We start from the raw sequence: 24,470 nt of genomic DNA, 5'->3' as shown, positions 1-24,470 counted from the left end.
TTTAGTTAGTGATAAAAAAAAATGAAAATCAGAACTAGTTATTTTGCCAGGTAGTTTCATTCTTCCTCCTTACCTGCTATATTCCTTTCCTAAGAATATCTATTTAATTCTATCACTATGAAATGAGTTATATCTAAGCACCACAGTTTATGTTCTCAATTTCTGTTCCTGTGTTTGTCAGCTGCCCTCCAAAATGCAATTACTGCACAGCCAACTGTTCATCATGATGTGCCTGCTTTAAAACTAAAAAAAAATTCCTACAGATGCTTGGGATTACAACCTATTATTATTATGTACATACCTCTGTGATTATTGTCATTCTTATTACTATTATTAATATTATTATTTATAGTATTATTGACACTGGCACTGTCATTATTATTATTTTTTCAGGCTATCCTGGCTGAGTTTCTCACAAGAAAGTGAGTCCAGGCAATAATATCTATTATCTGAAAAGAAAAATGTAACTGTAATCACATTCTCACACACACACACACACACACACACACACACATATGCACACGCAGCCATTTAACCCGGTAGAATTGTTTGATTGCTTACAGTCGGGCACCGCTGCATCCCAAAGGACATCAACGCCAACGTGGACACCATCATCAAAGCCATTACGGCCTCTCATAGCCTCTCCTCCACCTCCGGCAGCAATACTCTGGAGGTGCTGAACAAGATGGTGGATGCCATGAAATATGTGGTCCGATTTGCTAGACTGCAGCAGGTATATCCCTCTCCCCCCTTCCTTCATCTCCCTCTCTTGTGGAGTTTATAGTATGTATGTTCACCCTTCCCCTGCCTCTCCGTCTTCCCTCGTCACCCGGCTTTCTCCTCCCCTTCCCTCGTCTCCTTCGTGTGTTGCCTGCACTGAGTTCCGGTACGACTAACTGACTAACACCTCCAAAGATCGCTACTGTAAATATGCCTTTGCCTCCCGACCCTCTCCCCCTCCCTCTGCTTCCCTCTCCTCCTCTTGTTTGTGTGTTTTGTATATCATTATTTAAAGGCTAATGTTAATGGGGTAAGGGACCGACAAAGGGACACTGGAAGAAATTGAAAAAGACGAGATACCTGATGGATATAAAAAAAAAAAAACGGTTCTCCATGTACTTTTCTTTTTTCTATTATTACAGCAAAGGAAACAAGGGCAAAAAAAGGAAGACTAAAAAGGCCCACTAATCACTGCTCCTATAGTTACATTAACCCTCAGACGGTGGCAGTATTTGAAGAGTACCTCCCCCAAAAAATGAATTGTCTATATATACCGTAGTCACTGCCGACCTTAGAACCGTAGCATTAATATAGTTACGCCGCATAAGAGATGTTGTAACTAACGTCTATATATAAGATTTTAACGCAGTCTGGAAGTGTTGTTGTATTTCTGCCATACAAAACTGACTGACTGAATTTTGGACCGTCTATATAGAATTCCACCACCTCCTAAGGGTTAAATTTTGGCCCATCTATATAGAGTTCCACCACCCCCTAAGGGTTAAATTTTGGCCCATCTATTTAGAGTTCCACCGCCTCCTAAGGGTTAAATTTTGGCCCATCTATATAGAGTTCCACCGCCTCCTAAGGGTTAAATTTTGGACCATCTATATAGAGTTCCACCACCTCCTAAGGGTTAAATTTTGGCCCATCTATTTAGAGTTCCACCGCCTCCTAAGGGTTAAATTTTGGCCCATCTATATAGAGTTCCACCGCCTCCTAAGGGTTAAATTTTGGCCCATCTATATAGAGTTCCACTGCCTCCTAAGGGTTAAACTATGGAGCCACCTGGACACTGAGATCGTCCTGTCCTGTCTGAAAGCAATTACGTTACGCTGATATTGGACGTCAAGAATTTCAGTGTCCTATAGCATGTACATAAACACAAAAAGGCAGAGTTTCTTAAGCTTTTGAAGTGAGTTAACCCAGAGCAGCGACGGGCCAAATTTGTGACTATACCGTGCACCAGCGATGGGCCAAATTTTTGCCATGATATAAACCCCCCAAAACTGATGATGCATAAACTGATCACAAATGCGTTGATATATATTATGAAATGGTTTGTATGAGTGATGATTTTTTCTCATGTTTCTCGCTTAGAGGGGCCTTTAAGAAACATGATCCCCGCAGCTACCGGGTTAAACATTTCCATCTTTGGGGAATAACTTTTGTACAGAGTCAACACTGCTGGAGCATGTAAAAAGAAAAAATAGAATATGAATAAAGAAAACAAATATATCGAGCAGTCATTCAGGCAGTGTAGCATGATTAGCTTAAAGGAAAAATAAGCAACATAAAATAAGCTAATATGAGCAAAAAAAATATATTGAGCGATCATTCAGGCAGTGTAGCATGATTAAGGAAAGTAAGGGAAGCAAAACATTGGTCTACTTAATGAATAATATCGTTTCTTGTCTAATATTGGTGAGAGATTATTCTCAACCATCAAGAAAACACCATGAACTCCCGACATTCCTGTTAAACCAAGCAGACACGACCACCTTAACCCGGTAGCAGCGGGATCATGTTTTTAATGGTCCCCTCTAAGCGAGAAAAATGAGAAAAAATCATCACTCACACAAACCATTTCATAATATATGTCTTTTTGGCCATTCCTCTGGACTCTATTCAGAAGCAATAAGTAGCGGGCTTTTTTTTCATTATTGTTTTTTCTTTCTTTTTTTACGCTCTTGAACTGTCTTCTCTGCTGTAAAAAAAAAAATGTATCATCTATTTTTTTGGGTTTATATCATGGCACAAATTTGGCCCGTCGCTGCTACACGGTAAAGCCACAAATTTGGCCCGTCACTGCTGTCGGGTTAAGCTTATGTACTGTTTTGTGTCTAATAATGGTGATAGACTATTCTCAACTATGAAGAAAATGCCATAAACTCCCGATATTCCCCATTAAACCAAGCAGACCTGACCACCTCAAGCATGGGTGATGGGAGAGAGAAAAGGTGCCTTGGGACTTTCAAGCACCCTCTTAAAACTGCTTATCCTGCCTCCTCCTGTAGCCCCAGCATGTCTGTACCCCCTTCCCTGGTCCTCTTGGCTTTCAGAGTGAAGGATTTTAAGGTGATGCTGGGAAAGGGTGTAGAAGGTGATGGTGGTGGTGGTGGTGGTGGTACAGACAGTCTTATCAAATTATAACTCACTCTCTAAATCCTCAGATCCATTGAAAGGTTACGGTGGTGAAGGTGATTATGCATAGACTCTTTCTATTTTCAGACGGAGGAATTAATACAAAAATTGCCTTCCAGAATGAACGCCACAAAACACACTCTCCACTATTTATATGATTTTGTTTTCAGGTCATGCTTGGCTTCCTTTTGACAGTGGAAATGCAACCAGATCATGCTGAAAATTCAATGAGCGTGTATGTTTTAATCTATCAGTGGCTATCAGTGTACGTAGAGGAAGATTTTATGCCCGTCAAACCTTTTTCAGTAGAGAATGAGACTACCGAACCCAGGCAGAGGAGGCTTCATGCTTCATTATTTTCTGCAACTGTTTTTATTCCACAGCCTTTCCAAAGAGTGAACATTACCGCCACCTGAGTCAATTTCATTTCAACACTTAACAAAACATCTAAACCACTTCAAGACCTGATCTGCGTACACTTCTTCCTCACCTCCACCCCAAACACACATTTCTTTCCCTCTCAAAAACATATATACCTCAATCTTTAATCACCAGTTCTGCCTTCTCTCTTTTGCTACTCCTTTTTTCTCATTTAACATTTCATTTAACATTTCATTTAACATTTCTTATTTAACATTTCTTATTTTTTTCTCATTTAACATCTTTATTTTCCTTTATGGGGTTGGACAAGCTATGAGTCTCTCCCATTCTTGACAATCATAGACTCTCTCCTCCCTGGTGCTCATCTTTCCTATGTCTGTCTCTACACACAGAATCCAGGTTTTCTTTGGTCTTTCAGCTGGTCTCCTCACTTCTGTCTTAACCTCTGAGGCTTCTTGAGTAACTGGCCCCCCTCTTTCCTCTTGATATACCCAAACGACCTCAGTCTTTGCCTCCTCAGAAGTCAGAACAAATAAACAACCATTTTAATCTCCATACACCATCTCCAGGTCTTATTTGGTCCTCCAGCTGGTCTCCTCCCTTCTTTCTTCACCTCTGAGACTCTTCTATAAGTACATGACCCTCCTCTTTCCTCTTGACATGCCCAAACGACCTCAGTCTTTGCCCAGTCAGATCATATAAGCAACCATTTTAATCTGCCACACACTTTCTTTAGGTCTTCCTCGATCTTCCAGTTACTCTCCTTCCTTCTACCTCCTCCTCTGAAGCCCATACTCCCTCAATCTTTCAGTCTATTCCTCCTCAGAACAAATAAACAACCTCTATAATCTTCCACAGGTGTTGAGCCAAGAGAAGAGCACTGCACCTCCTTCCTCTGTGCCTCATAACCACCCTCTCAATCTCTCTCTAGTGGCAGGGCGGTGCATCCCTAACGTGGAGGGAGTCTTGGAATTTGGGGACCAGGTCATCACTACCATAGATGACCAGATCGTTAACACGGACATCCTGGCCAAGGCGTCGTATTACCTTGCACAGTTCTATAAGACTTCAGAGGTAATCCAACACCCCAGGAAAGGGTTTAAACACCATGGTTCCTGCTGCTGCTGTCGCTGATGCTGCTAATTTTGTCTGTGTAGCGTATCTTCACTCCTGATAAGCTTTTCTGTTTGATTTTGATTTCTCGTCTAACTGTAGTGGTTTTGTTTTGGTTCTCTCATAGGGTTGATTTATTTGGTTGAGTAGTGATCAATGTGGCTGCTGTAGTCTGTATGCTCTTGTTGTGGGGGTGAAAGTGAGCATATTTGTCGGTTGAAGTGGGTTGATACTTTACGAGTGTGTGATGTGAGGTGGACTTTATTTGGTTGAGTAAAGTGCTATGTGGTTGCTGTAGACTGTATGCTCTAGTTGTGGGGGTGAAAGAGAACGTATGTGTGCGTTGATGTCGGTTGATGTGAGTTGATGCTTTACGAGTGTGTGATGTGAGGTGGACTTTATTTGGTTGACTAATGTGCTATGTGGTTGCTGTAGACTACATGCTCTGGTTGTGGGGGTGAAAGAGAACGGATGTGTGGGTTGATGTCAGTTGATGTGGGTTGATGCTTTACGAGTGTGTGATGTGAGGTGGACTTTATTTGGTTGAGTAATGTGCTATGTGGTTGCTGTAGTCTGTATGCTCTAGTTGTGGGGGTGAAAGAGAACGGATGTGTGGGTTGATGTCAGTTGATGTGGGTTGATGCTTTATGAGTGTGTGATGTGAGGTGGACTTTATTTGGTTGACTAATGTGCTATGTGGTTGCTGTAGACTGTATGCTCTAGTTGTGGGGGTGAAAGAGAACAGATGTGTGCGTTGATGTCAGTTGATGTGGGTTGATGCTTTATGAGTGTGTGATGTGAGGTGGACTTTATTTGGTTGACTAATGTGCTATGTGGTTGCTGTAGACTGTATGCTCTAGTTGTGGGGGTGAAAGAGAACGGATGTGTGGGTTGATGTCGGTTGATGTGGGTTGATACGTTACGAGTGTGTGATGTGAGGTGGACTTTATTTGGTTGAGTAATATGCTATGTGGCTGCTGTAGTTTGTATGCTCTAGTTGTGGGGGTGAAAGAGAACGGATGTGTGGGTTGATGTCGGTTGATGTGAGTTGATGCTTTACGAGTGTGTGTGGTGAGTTGACTTTATTTGGTTGAGTAATGTGCTATGTGGCTGCTGTAGTCTGTATGCTCTGTCTTCAAGTTCCTCAAAATGGGGCTCTGTATTGCCACTGTGAATGAATGTGATTTGACTGATTGATGATGTGCGTGTTAGGGTTGATGTGGAGCGCTTTTGCGAGCATGTGGAGTGAGTGCTTTTACGAGCGTGTGGAGTGAGTGCTTTTACGAGTGTGTGGAGTGCGTGCTTTTACGAGTGTGTGGAGTGAGTGCTTTTACGAGTGTGTGGAGTGCGTGCTTTTACGAGTGTGTGGAGTGCGTGCTTTTACGAGTGTGTGGAGTGCGTGCTTTTACGAGTGTGTGGAGTGCGTGCTTTTACGAGTGTGTGGAGTGCGTGCTTTTACGAGTGTGTGGAGTGCGTGCTTTTACGAGTGTGTTGAGTCGTGCTTTACAGTGTGTGGGTGGAGTGCTTTTGAGTGTGGAGTGAGTACTTTTACGAGTGTGTGGAGTGCGTGCTTTTACGAGTGTGTGGAGTGCGTGCTTTTACGAGTGTGTGGAGTGCGTGCTTTTACGAGTGTGTGGAGTGAGCACTTTTACGAGTGTGTGGAGTGCGTGCTTTTACGAGTGTGTGGAGTGAGTGCTACAGTGTATGGAGTGAGTGCTTTTACGAGTGTGTGGAGTGCGTGCTTTTACGAGTGTGTGGAGTGCGTGCTTTTACGAGTGTGTGGAGTGAGTGCTTTTACGAGTGTGTGGAGTGAGTGCTTTTACGAACGTGTGGAGTGAGTGCTTTTACAAATGTGTGGAGCGCTTTTACGAGCATGTGGAGTGTCTTTACGAGCATGTGGAGTGAAGTGAACTATTTATTTGACAGTTGATGGGGTTTTCAGGTAGCTCTAAGGTTAATATAAGTTCCTTGGATGACCGGGACTTTGAATGAATGTGAATGTGCGATGATGTGGGCTCTACGAGTGTTTGATATGGAGTGAACTTTTTAACTGAGAGTGGATGTGGTTTTAAGTAGCATCATGGCTAGTACACGTTCTTATGATAGGACCCTGATTGGACACTTTAAACGAATGTGCTTTGGTTTCTGATGTACATGTGTGGGTTGATGTGGACTTAACCTTATGAGTGTGTAATGTGAAGGGAACTTTTTACGACAGTGGATCGTTTTTTCGGGTAGCACTAAGGTTAGTACACGTTCTTGGGATAGCAGTCTGCGTGTTTGACCACTTTGAATGAATGTGATTTGGTCGATGGCATGTATGTAGGTTGATGTGGGCTTTACCGTACGAGTGTGTGGTGTCCGACAAACAATTGATGGAGAATGGGGTTTTAAAGTAGCACTAAGGTTAATACGTGTTCTTGGGATAGCAGTCTGTTTGTTTGATCACTTTGAATGAATGTGATTTGGTCGATGGCATGTATGTAGGTTGATGTGGGCTTTACTGTACGAGTGTGTGGTGTCCGACAAACTACTTAACTAACATTGGATGGGATTTTCAGGTTGCACTAAGGTTAATAATGTTCGTGGGATTGCAGTCTGTTTGTTTGACCACTGTGAATGAATGTGATTTGGTCAATGGCATACATGTAGGGTGATATGGGGTTTACTGTACGAGTGTGTGCTGCCCGACAAACAACTGATGGAGGATGGGGTTTTAAAGTAGCACTAAGGTTAATACACTTTGAATGAATGTGATTTGGTCGATGGCACACATGTAGGGTGGTGCGGGCTTTACTGTATGAGTGTGTGGTGTCCAGTGAAGTACTTAAATGACAGTGGATGGAGTTTTCAGTACCACCATGGCTTAGCAGGACATTATCTTCGCAATCCCACCGGCACCAGTTATAAATCCGCTATTTCATATTAACTGCATGACGCACTGAACTAAAATTTGACCTAAAACTACATTATATAGGTGAAACTTATTATGACAAAAAAAATATACCTGGATGAAAACTAAACTCGGTGACACAGATATCGGTATATTACATTGGTATCAAAAAGGGCGATAAAAATTTGACCTAACATTCCGCTAATCTAGAAATAACTTAATCTCTGTAAAAATTTGTGTATATGTAATGTAAGGGGTAAAATCTGTTACAAGAAAAAAAAAGATCTAGATGAAATTCGGTAAAGCAAATACTGGTTCACAAACTTACATTGGCATTGAAAAGAGCAATGAAAACTTTACATTCTATTCTGCTAATCTGTAAATTCCTTAATCCTCATAAAATTTTGTATATATAGACCATACATCACTGCCGTTGGTGTTTAGTAGAGTGATGCACAAGCTTACATTGGCATTAAAAAGAGCAATGAAAATTCTATCTACCAATCCGCTAATCTATAAATGACCAATCTTCATAAAAATTTGTATATATAGAACGTAAGTCACTGGTGTCAATGTTACATACAGTGATTCATCTACACAAGCTTACATTGGCATTAAAAAGAGCAATGAAAATTCTATCTACCAATCCACTAATCTGTAAATATCCAATCTTCATAAAAATTTGTACATGTAGAACGTAAGTCACTGGTGTCAATGTTACGTACAGTGATTCATCTACACAAGCTAACATTGGCATTAAAAAGAGCAATGAAAATTCTATCTACCAATCCGCTAATCTGTAAATACCTTAATCTACGTAAAAATTTGTATATGTATAATGTAAGTCACTGGTGTCAATATTACGTACTGTGATTCATCTACACAAGCTAACATTGGCATTGAAAAGAGTGATAAAAATTCTATCTACCAATCCGCTAATCTGTAAATATCTAATCTCCATAAAAATTTGTATATGTAGAACGTAAGTCACTGGTGTCAATGTTACGTACTGTGATTCATCTACACAAGCTAACATTGGCATTGAAAAGAGCGATGAAAATTCTATCTACCAATCCGTTAATCTGTAAATAACCAATCTTCATAAAAATTTGTATATATAGAACGTAAGTCACTGGTGTCAATGTTACGTACAGTGATTCATCTACACAAGCTAACATTGGCATTGAAAAGAGCGATGAAAATTCTGTCTACCAATCCGCTAATCTGTAAATACCTTAATCTATGTAAAAAAAATTGTATATATATAATGTAAGTCACTGCTGTTGATGTTACGTACACTGATTCATCTACACAAGCTTACATTGGCATTGAAAAGAGTGAAAAAATTCTATCTACCAATCCGCTAATCTGTAAATACCTTAATCTATGTAAAAATTTGTATATATATAATGTGGTGTTGGTGTTATGTAGAGTGGTTCGATCATCTCTCTGCCTCTCTGTCTCCACTCAAAAAGGCCCTTCCAGTGACTTACATAAATTTTTCCCTTTCTTTCACTTTTCCACAAGCATGATGGTGTGTGTGGCCACTGTGTTCCCATCTCTGCATGTCCTCTGGTGGTACAGCTGTGGAAGGGAATGGCAGTGCTAAAGGTCAATGATTAAGTGAAAAAAAGTGATATGGGATGATTTATATTTCATCCTCTCTTTGTTTGGCATCTCAGAACATCATCAGTTAAAAGAAATAGCTATACAAAATCAATTATATATATTATTTCACTGTTTGGCAATATACAAGATCATTAAGTAAAATATACAATACAATACAATACAATACAGAATCAATTTATGCATTATTTTATCATTAGGCAACACAGAACATCATCAGTTAACCCGTAAGCTGCGGGACTGAGATTCTGAGTGCGTCGCCTAGTGCGGCTATATCAGCGAGAGATTGACCTTCAATAAATGATATCTAAGTTACATAAATGTGTCATAAATATTACAATACACATATCTGTAGCTCGAAATGTGTTGTATCCTGCATATTTCTTAGATTTTTCTATCACAAAAATGTTTTTCTGGCAGTATCTGAAGATCATTAAGTAAACTTTTTGGCGCCTGTTTGAAAAGCCCGCTTCCAGAAGGCTTACAGCAGCTTACCGCTCAGCCGCCCAGAAGGCGTACAGCAGTTTGCGGGTTAAAAGAAATCGCTATACAGAATCATTTATATTTATTCTCTTACTGTTTGGCAATATACATACAACATCAGTAAGTAAGAATATAGCAATACAGAATCAATTTATTTATTCTTTCATCATTTGGCAATACAGAAAAATCATCAGTTAAAAGAAATATCAATACATAACCAGTCATATTTATTATCTCACTGTTTGGCAATATACGTATAACATCATGAAGTATAAATATAGCAATACAGAATCAGTTTATTTATTCTTTCATCATTTGGCAATACACAATGTAAGGAAGAGACGAAAACTTAACCATTTGTATTCATTCTCATTGTTTTATTTGGCTTTCAAGTGCCGCATGTCAATCACCGTGCTCCCATTTCCCCTACGCAGCTGTACCACACATTTCAAGACTAATATAGAACTCCTCATATTTTTGTCTTTCCACGCCAGGTCCAGCTTCTATATGTGTGGGATTGTACACTGTCCGCACGTGCCAATTTATCCGGTTTACGTTTCTGTGTTTCTTCATCAATCCCACCCTGATTTTGGCTCTGGGGTGTAGCATATGCATGTCCCAGTTTACTCCTGCTTCCCCCCACAGTTTTCAGCCCACACGAGTTCCAGTTCCTTGTATGCAGCAATGTACAGCCTGCATTCTCCCCTTGTCCTAAATATCTTGTTGTATGCAGCAGTGTACAGCCTGGATGCTCCCCTCACCCTCTCAGTTTGGGGCGGTAATCACAGTTTGCTTGCCTTATTCTCAGCTTATGACTCCTTGCTTAAATGCTTTTCCTTACGGCTGCCAACAACTACTAGAGAGCCTGCAGCCACTTTATAATTTGCTCTGCTAACTCCATGCTTGTGTAACCATCCATAGGGCTTCCAACAGCAATGAGACAACCTGCAGTCACCTTATAGATTGCTCTGCTTATTCCATGCTTGCTTAACCTTCCATATGGCTGCCAGCAATGAGACAACCTGCAGCCACCCTTTAGTTTGCTTGGCTCAATCTCTGCTTATTCCATGCTTGCTTAACCTTCCATACTCCTGCCAGCAACAATGAGACAACCTGCAGGCACTCAATATTACTCCTGGGACTCGCTGCTTTGCTTTGCTTCGCTTTTCTCACCGTAAAATTGGCTTCTGTAATGTAAGGGGTCATTCCACAGTGTTTTTAAGGGGTTGTGAGAGAATGTTGCAGTGTGAGGAGCTTTTGAATTCATCGGTAAAGTTAAGGAAAGGTTGAGATTGGTTTGTACGGTAATATTGTGCTCTAGTGTTGGTGCTGCTTAATTATCATGCTTTGTTGATTATTACTGCCATTATTGATCGCTATGTATCATTTGAGACAATGAATCATGGGGAACTAAATTTGTCCAGTGATAGCATTTGTTAATTCAGTAGTTATAACACTCTTTCAAGCCAAATTATAAGCCAGTCAATTTGAATAGGACCACAACACTTAGTGAGCATCTGAATTGAAAAGAGTTTGGAATAACCCAGTGCATGACGGGCTAAAAAAGGCATATATGAGTCTTATCCAAATAATTTAATTCAGTAGGTTGTAACACTCTTTCCAACCAAATGATAAGCCAATTAATTTGAATACGAGCACAAAACTTACTGAACATCTGAATTGAAAAGAGTTTGGAATAACCCAGTGCATGACCAGCTAAAAAAGGCATATATGAGTCTTATCCAAATAATTTAATTCAGTAGGTTATAACACTCTTTCCAACCAAATGATAAGCCAGTTAATTTGAATACGAGCACAACACTTACTGAACATCTGAATTGAAAAGAGTTTGAAATAGCCCAGTGCATGACGGGCTAAAAAAGGCATATATGAGTCTTATCCAAATAATTTAATTCAGTAGGTTGTAACACTCTTTCCAACCAAATGATAAGCCAGTTAATTTGAATACAAGCACAACACTTACTGAACATCTGAATTGAAAAGAGTTTGGAATAACCCAGTGCATGACAAGCTAAGAAAGACATATATGAGTCTTATCCAAATATACACATGGGAGGTTTGAGGCTCATGACTGCCCTGTGCTGCATGCTGGTAACACTGCCATGAACTAACCCAGACAGGTGATGATGCCCAAGGTAAGCACCCTCTCCCTACCTGTGTGTGTGGCTGCCAGACCCGAGTGAAATAAAACAGAGCCGTGAATCTAAATTATGGAAGTGTGTTTGGTTTATGCTTGTGTCTCTAAGTTTAAGGAGTGTGCATGCTGTCTTCTGTTAGTTTGTTTTAATTTTTCTGAGCTTTGAAAGGTTTGAAATATGACATAGATAGATAGATAGAGATTTATAATTTTAAACTGCCGAACACATAACAAGTAGTAGGAATAAATAAATAATAATCAGCTTTGGTAATTGTCTTAAAAATGTAAAGTTGCTTATAGTACACAATATATGAAATTAATGATTCAGATAGACTTTTTTTCACAACTGAAGATTCCCATACAAATATATAAGCAAGTCGGCATTGATGTGAAGGCTAATTATTACAAAGATCAGTTCAGACCTCACATACACCCGTCTAACACACCACAGCCCTTCACCCACCCCAGCCGTCCCTCCCTCACAGGTGGCCGAGGGTGTGTTCATGGATATACGTACAGGCTGGTGGGTGCTCCTGTCCGGCTTCGTCCTGGCCATGGTCGTGTCCTTCCTCTGGATCGTCCTGCTGCGCTTCATCTCAACCTTCATGATCTGGTTCTCAATCTTTGCGTTTCTTATCCTGTCTGGCTTTGGTAAGTTGAGTGTTGTTCCTCTTAACCCGGTAGCAGTGAGGATCATGTTTCTTAATGGTCCCTCTAAGCGAGAAAAGTGAGACAAAATCATCACTCACACAAACCATTTCATAATATATATCAAAGCATTTGTGATCAGTTTATGCATCATCTATTTTGGGGGGTTTATACCATGGCACAAACTTGGCCAGTCACTGCTACACGGTAAAGCCACAAATTTGGCCCGTCGCTGTTACCGGGTTAATATTTGTGCAATGTTTTGATTTCTTCCTTATTTTTGTGCCCCATACGTAGTCTGTTTTGTTTTCTTTCCTTCAGTGATTACAGTTTTGATTTGTTTGTGTAGAGAAGCTGTAAGTTGAATCCCATAGCCTTTTTGTTATTTTTTATCCTGCTTTTTTACATTAGTTTCCCAGTCAGTCGTGTGTCTTCCTGTGCCCACACTTCTTCATTTTTGTGCCCCATGATTAATCTGTTTTGTTTTCTTTCCTTCAGTGATTACAGTTTTGATTTGTTTGTGTAGAGAAGCTGTAAGTTGAATCCCATAGCCTTTTTGTTATTTTTTATCCTGCTTTTTTACATCAGTTTCCCAGTCAGTCGTATGTCTTCCTGTGCCCACACTTCTTTATTTTTGTGCCCCCTGATTAGTCTGTTTTGTTTTCTTTCCTTCAGTGATTACAGTTTTGATTAGTTTGTGTAGAGAAGCTGTAAGTTGAACCCTCTAGTCTTTTTGTTATTTTTTTTATCCTGCTTTTTTACATCAGTTTCCCTGTCAATCATGTGTCTTCCTGTGCCCACACTTCTTCGTACCCTGTGTCACTCGCCCTTGTTCCAACACTCCCCTATAGCACATTCATCCCCTTGCCAGCTATCTCCTTTTCAAATATTAGTACTATATGATTGGTCTATAATGATAAGGTGTTATAAGGTCGTTTTACTATATGATTTGGTCTATAATGATCCGGTAACAATGAACACACTACACTCTCATTTACTGCCCTCCTCACCCTTCTTACACAGCACATTCATCCCCTTGCCTGCTATCTCGTTTTCAAATGTTAGTACTATATGATTGGTCTATAATGATAAGGTACTATAAGGTCGTTTTACTATATGATTTGGTCTATAATGATCCGGTAACAATGAGCACACACTACACTCTCATTGCCTGCCCTCCTCACCCTCCTTACCCTCACCCGAAATTGACCTCTCTTTTGGCTACTCTTTACTTTTATCTTTTATAGGAGCGGCGAGTAGCGGGCTTTTTTATTTATTTTATTTTTTTTTATTTTTTTTATTGCCCTTGAGCCGTGTCCTCTGATGAAAAAAAAAAATAATAAAAACAGCACAGCACAGGTTCAAGGGCTCATGTTACAGAGATGAGCACTAAGGCCACAGTCACCTATTACACATGTGCATTTCTATCACGTTTGAAAGGGAATCAAAACTACAACTATTTCCCCTTTTCTAACTATTCACTTCAACTATGCACCTCCAACTTTACTTATCTACTTATTTACCTTCTGCCACACCCACAGGGGCCTACTACACCCTCAACAAGTACCTCACACTACGAGAAAGCAGCAATGCCACCATGAGCGAAATGTCGGAGATGGAGATGGCGTTCTCCCTCGAGTTCAACCACCTGGCGGAGCTTGAGACGACCTGGCTGGTGTTCTTCATCATCACCGTCACCGTCTTCGTCATCTGCCTCTTCATCTTCATCTTCCTGCGTAAAAGAATCTCCATCGCCATTGCCCTGATTGGCGAGGCGAGCAAGTACGTCTTTCTCAGTCTGTTTTCACCACGTCGATTTTTAGTCCTTTTTTATTTGCTTACTTTTTTTGCTTGCTTACTTTCTTAAAAATATGTCTGTTTTCACCATGTCGATTTTTAGCCTTTTTTATTTGCTTACTTTTTTGCTTGCTTACTTTCTTAAAAATATCAAATCAATATAACTCTACTTAACCTTAATTGTGTATGATAAGGAGTAGGAAAAGAAGGAGGAAGAAGAAGAGGAGAAAGAGGGGGGTGCTGGAAGAGAAAGAGGAGGAGTAGGAGGAGGGGGATGCAGGAAGAGGAGGAGGAGGAGGAGGAGGGGGATGCAAAAAAAGGAGGAGGAGGAGGAGGGGGGGATACAAAAAAAGGAGGAGGAGGAGGAGGAGGAAGGGGATGCAGAAAATGAAGGAGGAGGAGGAGGAGGGGAATGCAGAAAGAGGAGGAGGAGGAGGAGGAGGAGGAGGGGGATGCAGAAAACGAAGGAGGAGGAGGAGGGGAATGCAGGAGGAGGAGGAGGAGGAGGAAGAAAATAAAAAGAGGATAAAAAGTCAGAAAGAATACATAAAACCAGGACAAAACATCAAAACAACACACCACCAGACCTGACCCCATGCCGTCACTCCCCAACAGGGCCGTGGGGAGCATCATGTCAACACTGTTCTTCCCCGTGGTGCCGTACATCCTGCAGCTCATCTTCCTCTTCTTCTTCTGCGTGGTGGCTGTCCTCCTCGCCTCGGCCGGCACAACCAACTACCGGATTATGTGCACAGGAACTTCGGGCTGCGGCACCTGCACGGACTATAAGGTGAGTGTGGCTTGTCATTTGGGGTTACATTTATCCTTCCCTTTTACGGACTTGTTGTAGAGTCGTTTGGCGATATAGTGATAGGGGTAGGCGGTGGCTGAGTGGTAGCGTGCTGGGCCCACATTCATCGCGTGATGGACGACGTGGGTTCGAATCCCCACACTACCACCTCGGATTTTTCAGTCACCGCCGAGTGGCTTAAAACTACCCACATGCTGTCCTGAAGACCACCCATCAACCCGTACTCTAGAGGAAACCGTCCAAGTGAATCAAAAACGAGTTCCAGGGGGCAGCATGAGCCAAGAGAAGATGGCACCACTATAAACACCTGCCTGCGCCAATACGGGCTGGGGCCGACTACCATGCAGGCCCCTCAAGCAAGCCTACTGGCACTATAGGCATACATGTAAAAAAAAAAATAAATAAATAAATAATCCGTTGCTTTTATGGACCTCTCATGCCCTTTTTTCCCGTCACAGGAGAACGACACCTGCAGCATGGACACCTTTAATCCCGCCCTCTGCCCTGACGCCACCTGCCAGTTCTATGACTACGTGGTGGATCCCAAAGTGCCGTATTTCCACGTGAGTCCAGCTTTGTGTGTTGCCGTAACTTAGCTCTCTTCTCTTCTTCTTTCTAAGACTTGGGTTGTATCTACTACTTTGTTTCCTAAATTCCTAAATACCACAGTCAAATAAGCTTAATTGACTGTGATTTGTTCTTTCTGCTTGTATAGAATATATTAATAGTTAAGTTTTAGATGATGGTTTTGATTGAATGGCATTATTTGTATATGTGTGTGTGTGTGTGTGTGTGTGTGTGTTAGCTTTTAGGCAGAATTAAGCCGATGAATGCAGTGTTCTGAGTATGGTAATCTCATAACACCGGGTAGAATCATGTTTGAAGTGTAATTGTGGAATAACACTGAACTAAATTTACACTAAGAACTATATATAAGCAAGCATTTGAGGCTCATTTATAAAAGAGGCTAATCCAGTCATCATCATTTAAAATATAGAATTAACATGAATCAGAGGCTGTGTGATCAAAGAGGTTAATTTAGCTTACATTGCATCCCTCTCTTCCTCAGGTGTACAACGTGTTTGGGCTCTTCTGGTCCATGTTCTTCATATCAGCCTTCGGGGAGATGGTGCTGGCGGGGGCCTTTGCTTCCTGGTACTGGGTTCACGACAAGTCCAGGGTGCCTACCTTCGCCGTCACCAACAGTGTAGGACGAACTCTGAGGTAGGTGACAGACAGCTGATACACTCATCATCATCATCATCATCATTTAACGTCCATTTATTCCCTATGGTGGGGTTGGACGGGATATGAGCCTCCTCCACCATTGCCGGTCCAAAGGCATTTTTTCTGTGATGTTCAGCCTCCTCATATCTTCCTCCACCACCTTTCTCCGCATCTTCCTTGGCCTTCCTGGTGGTCTTCTGCCCTCTACCTCAAAGTTCAGTGCACGTCTCAGGATGTGTTCTTCTCCTCTTCTCCTCACATGTCCAAACCACCTTAATCTGGTCTTACTCAGCAACTCATCAATATCGACAAGAGAAAGTTATTTTTCACACCCTTCATCCCATTCTCCATTTTCCTTTACCGATAAAAAAACTAACAAAAAATTGTCTTCCGTTACCTCACTAGGGCTTATCAACCTCAACAACACCACAACTCATCAATATCAACCAGAGAAACAGTTATTTTTCACACCCTTCATCCCATTCTCCATTTTCCTTTACCGATAAAAAAACACAAAAAATTGTCTTCCGTTACCTCACTAGGGCTTATCAACCTCAACAACACTACAACTCATCAATATCAACCAGAGAAACAGTTATTTTTCACACCCTTCATCCCATTCTCCATTTTCCTTTACCGATAAAAAAAAACTAACAAAAAATCATCTTCAGGTACCTCTTATCTACCTCAACAACACCACAACTCATCAACATCAACAAGAGAAACAGTTATTTTTCACACCCTTCATCCCATTCTCCATTTTCCTTTACCGATAAAAAAAAACTAACAAAAAATCATCTTGTGTTACCTCACTAGGGCTTATCAACATCAACAACACCACAACTCATCAATATCAACAAGAGAAACAGTTATTTTTCACACCCTTCATCCCATTCTCCATTTTCCTTTACCGATAAAAAAAAACTAACAAAAAATCATCTTCCGTTACCTCACTAGGGCTTATCAACCTCAACAAAACTACAAATTCATCATACACCCTCCTACTCCCTTTTCTTTTCCCTTCCATAACTACCAAATCCTCCTCAAACACTCCCACCACGTCCTCCTCCTCCTCCACCTCCTCCTCTTCCTAATCCTCCTCCCAGAGACTACCCAAAGAGCACCAGCTAGTCACAACAGTTTTCAGACCATCAGTATCAACAGAAACAGTCATACTTCACACCCTTCATATCCCATCGCAACTTTCCCCCTTACCAATATCGAGGCATAAGCAAACAATCCCCCCCCAGGTACCACACGGGGACTCTGGCGTTTGGTTCGCTCATCATTGCCATCGTCCGAATGATCCGCGTCATCCTGGAATACATCGACCGTAAGGTGAGGGAGAAGACCGACAGCAAGATCGTCCGCGCCTTGCTCTGCTGTTGCCGCTGCTGCCTCTACTGCCTTGAAAAGTTCCTCAAGTTCATTAACAGGTGAGAAAATGGAGGTGGAGATGACGGTTAGGAGGAGGAGGAGGAGGAGGAGGTTGATGCTGGAAGAGGAGGAGGAGGAGGAGGTGGTGAAGTTGCTAGAGTTGGAGGAAAAGAATTATGAAGAGGAGGAAGAAGAGGAATCGAAGGAGAAAAAGAAGAAGAGGAGGAGGAGGAGGAGGAGGAGGTTGATGCTGGAAGAGGAGAAGGAGGAGGAGGAGGTGGTGAAGTTGCTAGAGTTGGAGGAAAAGAATTAGGAAGAGGAGGAAGAAGAAGAGATGAAAAAGGAGAAGGAAGAAGAGGAGGTGATTGCTGCAAGAAGAAGAGGAGGAGGTAGAGAAGGAAAAGGAGGAAGAGAAGAGTAGGGAGATAGATACAGGAGAAGAAAGAGGAGGAGTAGAAGGAAGGGAAAGGAGGAGTAGGAGAAGAAGGAGGAAGAGGAGGAAGGGAAGGGTCATACAATAAGTGAATGAATGATAATATACCCACATATAAACACACACACACACACACACACACACACACACACACAGAAGAAGTAGATAACAAGGAGTTGCTACTAAGAGAAGGAAGAAACACCAGCAACACACAAGGACACAGTAAAAAATTGAGAAAAGGAAGATGCTTGAGAGACATAAAAAAGTATAGCTTCCTGCAAAGAAACATAGAGGTTTGGAACAGACTAAGTGAGGATGTAGTATCGGCGACGAGTGTGCATAATTTTAACCCGGTAGCAGCAGGGATCATGCTTCTTAATGGTCCCTCCAAGCAAGAAAAATGAGAAAAAATCACCCCTCACACAAACCATTTCATAATATATATCAAAGCATTTGTGATCAGATTATGTATCATCCATTTTGGGGGGTTTATATCATGGCACAAATTTGGCCCGTCGCTGCTACACGGTAAAGCCACAAATTTGGCCTGTCACTGCTACTGGGTTAAGGAAAACTGGACAAATACAGATATGGAGACAGGACCACATGAGCGTAAGCCCAGGCCCTGTAAAACTACAACTAGGTAAATACAACTAGTAGGTAAATACACACACAGCCTTTCATATATAACATCTAACCACACATACAGAATCCCTTTAAAAACATTCTTACTCCATCTCTCTCTCTCTTCACCAGGAATGCCTACGTGTACTGTGCTATTTACGGGAAGAACTTCTGTGTGTCGGCCAAGAACGCTTTCTCTCTCATCATGCGGAACATTGTACGAGTCGTGGTGCTGGATCAGGTGAGTGGTCCCTCTGGCTCTTTGGGGGTAGTTGAGGTTGGTTGAAGAGGAGGAGGAGGATGTAGGAAGAGGAGGAAAAGAAGGAGGAAGAGGAAGAGGAGGAGGAAACTAAGGTTGCTGGGTGGTTGAGGAAGAGGAGGAGGAGGATGAAGAGGATGTAGAAAGGAGGAAAAACAGGAGTAGGAAGAGGAGGAAGAGGAAGAGGAGGAGGAAACTAAGGTTGATATAGGAAGTGGAGGAATAGGAAAAGAAGGAAGAGGAGAAGGATGCAGAAAGAGGAGGAGGTTGATAGAGGAAGAGGAAGAGGAGGATACAGAAAGAGGAGGAGGAGGAGTAAGAAAAAGATTTGAGGAAGAGGAAGAGGAGAAGGAGGTGGAGGAAGAAATGCAGGAAAAAGAGGAGGAAGAGGAAGAGGAGAAGGTTGATACAGGAAGAGGAGGAGGAGGAGGAGGAACAGGAAGAAGAGGGGTAGGAAAAGGAGGAGGAAGAAGAGGAAGAAGAAAAGAAGAGGAGGAGGAGGAGGAGGAGGAGCAGAAAAAGACACCATATGACCAACTTAACCTTTCTAACATCCTCATCCTTATACTAACTTTCTGGACTTTAATATATTCCTCTATCTCTCTCTCTCTCTACAGGTCACAGATTTCCTCCTCTTCATTGGCAAGATGGTCGTGGTGGGCAGCTTCGGCGTGGCTTCCTTCTTCATTTTCAGCGGGGAGGTGCCGGGCGTCGGACCTCACCTTCCCGAGATGAACTACTACCTCACTCCCGTCATCATCATCACCATCGCCACCTTCTTCATCGCTAGCGCCTTCTTCGACGTCTACGCCATGGCTGTCGACACCCTCTTCCTCTGCTTCCTGGAGGACTGCGAGCGAAATGACGGGTCCGAGGAGAGGAAATATTTCATGAGCAAGAACCTTATGAATATCCTAGGCAAGAAGAATAAGGATAAAGATAAGGAGGAGTAAAAAAGGGATTGTAGGCTTGTGTTCATGCATCCTTGTAGAGAGCAGAAAGAAAGGGAGATAAACGCAAACAGGTGTCTATGATTTGAAGGACACTGTTGGCTTGTAATGCAAATCTGTGATGTTTTCCCAAGTGGTGCATTTAGGAGGAGTTAAAGGCATCATAGCTTTGTGTTCTTGCATCCTTTAAGAGAAGAAATGAAGGGAGATTAGAGCAAGTAGGTGCCTCTCAAGTGAATGACAAAAGGTGCCTCAATTTCCCAAGTGGTGCATTTAGGAGTATTAAAAGGCATCGTAGCTTTGTGTTCTTGCATCCTTTAAGAGAAGAAATAAAGGTAGATAAGAGCAAGTAGGTGCCTCTTAAGTGAATGACAAAGGGTGCCTCGTTTTCCGAAGTGGTGTTAGCAAAGAGTGGAAAACAAAGAGGACAAGTGAGGGAGGACAAAGAGAAGATAAGGAAGGAGAAGACAGGAAAAGGAGGAAAATGAGAAGGCAAGGAGGAAGACAAAACAGGGAGAAAGAAGAAAAGAGAAAACAAGGAGGAGGAAAACAAGACAAAAAGGAAGAAAAGAAAGCAAAGGAAAGCAAGAAGAGAAGACAACAGAGGTAGAAAGAAGAAAAGAGAAGACAAGGAGGAGGAAAACAAGACAAAAAGGGAGAAGAGAAAGCAAAGGAAAGCAAGAAAAGAAGACAAAACAAGGAGAAAGAAGAAAAGAGAAGACAAGGAGGAGGAAAACAAGACAAAAAGGGAGAAGAGAAAGCAAAGGAAAGCAGGAAGAGAAGACAACAGAGGAAGGACGGAGACAAGGCAAGGAGGAAAAAGAGAAAACAATGAGAAAGAAGAAAAGACAAAGAAGAGGAAGACAACACAAAAAGGAAGAAAACAAGACAGAAATGGAGAAGAAAAACCAAAGGAAAGCAAAAAGAGAAGACAAAAGAGGAAGGACGAAGACAAGACAAGGAGGAAAAAGACAAAAGAATGAGAAAGAAGAAAAGACAAAGCATAGGAAGAAAACAAGACAGCGACAAGCAGGGAAAAGCCATCACAGAGAATCAGACGCCTGTTCTTGCATGAAATTAAAGCAGTCAATCGTCCCCGACTGCTACGACAACAAGCTTTAAATAAGGGTTACACACCAGCCTCTCTCGCCATAAGGAGGAGTCAGGGGAACCACCAAGCGTCGAGAATTTCCTATGTGTTCATGTGTTGATATATCGTTCTACTTATCTACATGTCATTCTACTTATATGTTTCCACATCTACTTCTTACTTATCGTGTTATCTTACCTTTGTTTTCATCATCATCATCATCATTGTTTAACGTCCATTTATTCCCTATGGTGGGGTTGGACGGGATATGAGCCTCCTCCACTGTTGCCGGTCCATAGCCATTTCTTCCGTGATGTTCAGCCTCCTCATATCTTCCATACCTTTGTTTTGCTAGCTGTTATCTCAGAGTTTGGAAGCAGGGATGAATCTGTGGAATGCATGGTGTCGGTTCTTGTGGATGCTTATATGTCGAAGGAGGCATATGGGAAGGTCTGTCAAGTTCTCATGGTTAGAATTAGAGAGAAGTGAGGTGTTGAAATGTAATAGCTAACCTCAGGCCTAGGAATGAATCTTTGAAATGAATGTGATCAGTTTAACTTATCAATTGTTGTGTCAAGCTTCTTGGGTTAGGATTAGAGAAAAGGGGAGTGTTGAAATGTAATAGCCACCTCAGACCTAGGAAATGAATAGTTGAAATCCATGTAATCAAATGTTATATCATGTTCACTGGGTTAGTATTGCAGAAAAGTGAGGTGTTGAAATGTAATAGCCAACTCAGACCTAGGAAATGAATAGTTGAAATCCATGTAATCAAATGTTATATCATGTTCACTGGGTTAGTATTGCAGAAAAGTGAGGTGTTGAAATATAATAACCACCTCAGATCTAGGAAATGAATAGTTGAAATCCATGTAATCAAATGTTATATCATGTTCACTGGGTTAGTATTGCAGAAAAGTGAGGTGTTGAAATATAATAACCAACTCAGACCTAGGAAATGAATAGTTGAAATCCATGTAATCAAATTTTATATCATGTTCACTGGGTTAGTATTGCAGAAAAGTGAGGTGTTGAAATATGATAACCAACTCAGGCCTAGGAAATGAATAGTTGAAATCCATGTAATTAAATGTTATATCATGTTCATTGGGTTAGTAATGCAGAAAAGTGAGGTGTTGAAATATGATAACCAACTCACGCCTAGGAAAGAATGGTTGAAATGCATGTTATCTAATTTTTATGTAGGTTTAGATGTTGATTTTCGTCTGTTTGTGTGTTTTATGATTGGTTGATTTGTACCGTAACTTATTTCTCTGTTCTGTATATATTTTCTTTTTTTTTTTTTCTTTTTTTTATTGTACGAGCCTTATCTTGCCAATGCCACTCCCTACCTCATCACATTTTCCTGAGTGATGTCTTGTAGGCCTGGCATCCATTTCTCCATAATACATGCCCAGAATGATCAACGATGAATCCAATCTTTACATATGCGTCTCTTCAACAGTCCTCATACCCCATTGATCCTTCTCTTTTCTTGTGTGCTTTGATGAGGAAAAGTGACATTACGTTGTGTTGTCGTGGTCTGGTGGTTGCTCACTGATGGCCTTACTGGTGGTGGTAGTGGTGGTGGTGTAAAGACAGTGGTGATTGTGGTGTTGATGTGTGATTGCATGCCCGTGGTGAACTCAAAAAGACAGTGTATGTATCTCTCATGTAATTCCTTTTTTTGTATTATATCGACGTTTATTCCGAGACATGTTTGGAGAATACCACTATTATATTCCATTCATAAATTAGTGAGTGTTAATTATTATTCTCTCTGTCTCTATCTGTATATCTATCTATCTATCTCTGTCTATATATCTGTCTATCTCATATTATACTTACACACATATATACCAAATCGTGACCAATTATTATTCTCTCTATCTCTATCTATCTATATCTATATCTATCTATCTATCTATCTATCTATCTCTCAATCTATCTATCTATCTCTCTCTCTCCCTATCAATCTATATATATCTCATACATTACTTAAACACATATATACCAAATCGTGACCAATTTCATGCTTACTGAGTGTCGTTGATTCGTATACAAGCTCATAATAATCACACAATGTCTACAATGCTTAGGCAAACACGTAATTCCTTGCTATACGGTAATTTTGATGTATGTGCCATTTTTGATAACGTTTAAGGAACATAGATTTTACACGTTTATATTTTTTAGTTTAGCGAGAGAACACACACACACACACACACACACACACACACACACACACACACACACACACACACACACATATGGATGGAGGGGTGAACATAACATTGATGGGGTACGATTTACATAGATTTACATAGGTATTCAAACCACACAGACCCTATTATATGATCCAAACTATAGGTGGTGTGTCCTTAAACCAAAGTGAAATTATGTGAAATCAAATGCCACCAGGACTTTCCATTTCTACTTGAGTATACATTAAGCTGAAGGAAGTGTCAGTCAAGCTCATTTTTAAAGGAGTCAGTCGGATAGTCTTTTTTCTCTATATTTTTTTTCTTTATAGACTAGAGAGTTAAAGAGTCAAGCCTTGGCAGTGAATAATAAACTGAAGGAAGTGTCAGTCAAGCTTGTTTTTAAAGGAGTTAATTGGATGGTCTTTTTTATTTATATGATTTTATTTATTATTATTATTATTATTATTATTATTATTATTATTATTATTATAGACTAGAGGGTTAAAGAGTCAAGCCTTGGAAGTGAGGTTAAGTTGGGTGCACAGGCTATCACTACGCGTGGCCTCGGCTTACATTTCCAGCACATTGGCTCGTGATCTTGTAGTGAGAAACCCATTGCTCGTAACACAGTGAATAGCTATGGTAAGGTAGAGTTTTGGGCACAAGAAATAGATACACATGGCCTCAGTGCTCATTTCTGTAACATTGGCCCTTGAGTTTGAATTGGAAAATCTATTACACTGAGATGAGAAATTATTACTCGGAACACTAGGAAGGGCAAGGGTAGGGTAGCATTATGGGCATAGGCTATAGGAACCCATGGCCTCAGTGCTCATCTCTGTAACATTGGCCCTTGAGTATGTGTCATGAAACCTATTGCTCGGAACATGGAACTTAAGAGTCAGAGCGAGGAGATTCAAACCCCAAGTGGTGAATGTGATGTAAGGAATAGGATCCAATCTTAAACCCCAATCCTCCCTAGCCACGAAAACAGCGACCATATAATTATAAACTTTGATAAATGCTCAATTGACGACGCTATTTTATATGTTTAGTTCAATAACGCTGACCGATCGAGGCTGAATTTTACTATTTTTTTGTATTCTCTTTTTTCTTATTATTACAGATGACAATGTTAAGTGGGTATGAGTTTTTGTATATATATTTTCATCTCATTCATGGAAACTTTCATCGCCTTTGTAATATAAGTTTGTGACCAGATTACAGTCATTTTGAAGTTCAGGATTTGTTT

General features: G+C 41.0%; 1 protein-coding gene across 31 annotated transcripts in view; it reads left to right on the top strand.

Moving 5' to 3' along the window:
- Positions 1-24,460, top strand: part of LOC126996914 (choline transporter-like 2) — a 62,101-nt gene extending 37,641 nt beyond the window's left edge. For 12 of the 31 annotated variants that reach the window (XM_050857840.1, XM_050857843.1, XM_050857847.1 and 9 more), the window contains 9 exons: positions 564-733; positions 12,284-12,449; positions 13,988-14,228; positions 14,859-15,033; positions 15,513-15,617; positions 16,124-16,278; positions 17,532-17,717; positions 18,848-18,956; positions 19,592-24,460. In XM_050857840.1, the coding sequence (XP_050713797.1) occupies positions 564-733; positions 12,284-12,449; positions 13,988-14,228; positions 14,859-15,033; positions 15,513-15,617; positions 16,124-16,278; positions 17,532-17,717; positions 18,848-18,956; positions 19,592-19,927 (1,643 nt within the window). In that variant the 3' untranslated portion in view covers positions 19,928-24,460. Of the gene's footprint in view, positions 1-563; positions 734-4,456; positions 4,600-12,283; positions 12,450-13,987; positions 14,229-14,858; positions 15,034-15,512; positions 15,618-16,123; positions 16,279-17,531; positions 17,718-18,847; positions 18,957-19,591 lie in introns of all 31 variants that reach the window. The other 19 variants (XR_007751743.1, XR_007751742.1, XR_007751741.1 and 16 more) reach the window with 19 other exon arrangements.
- Positions 24,461-24,470: the final 10 nt, after the last annotated feature.

Source organism: Eriocheir sinensis, chromosome 11, assembly GCF_024679095.1.
Source record: "Eriocheir sinensis breed Jianghai 21 chromosome 11, ASM2467909v1, whole genome shotgun sequence".
In the NCBI taxonomy this organism is placed as follows: domain Eukaryota; kingdom Metazoa; phylum Arthropoda; class Malacostraca; order Decapoda; family Varunidae; genus Eriocheir; species Eriocheir sinensis.
The sequence above is the reverse complement of the archived record's forward strand: the minus strand, read 5'-3'. Positions and strand labels throughout refer to the sequence as shown.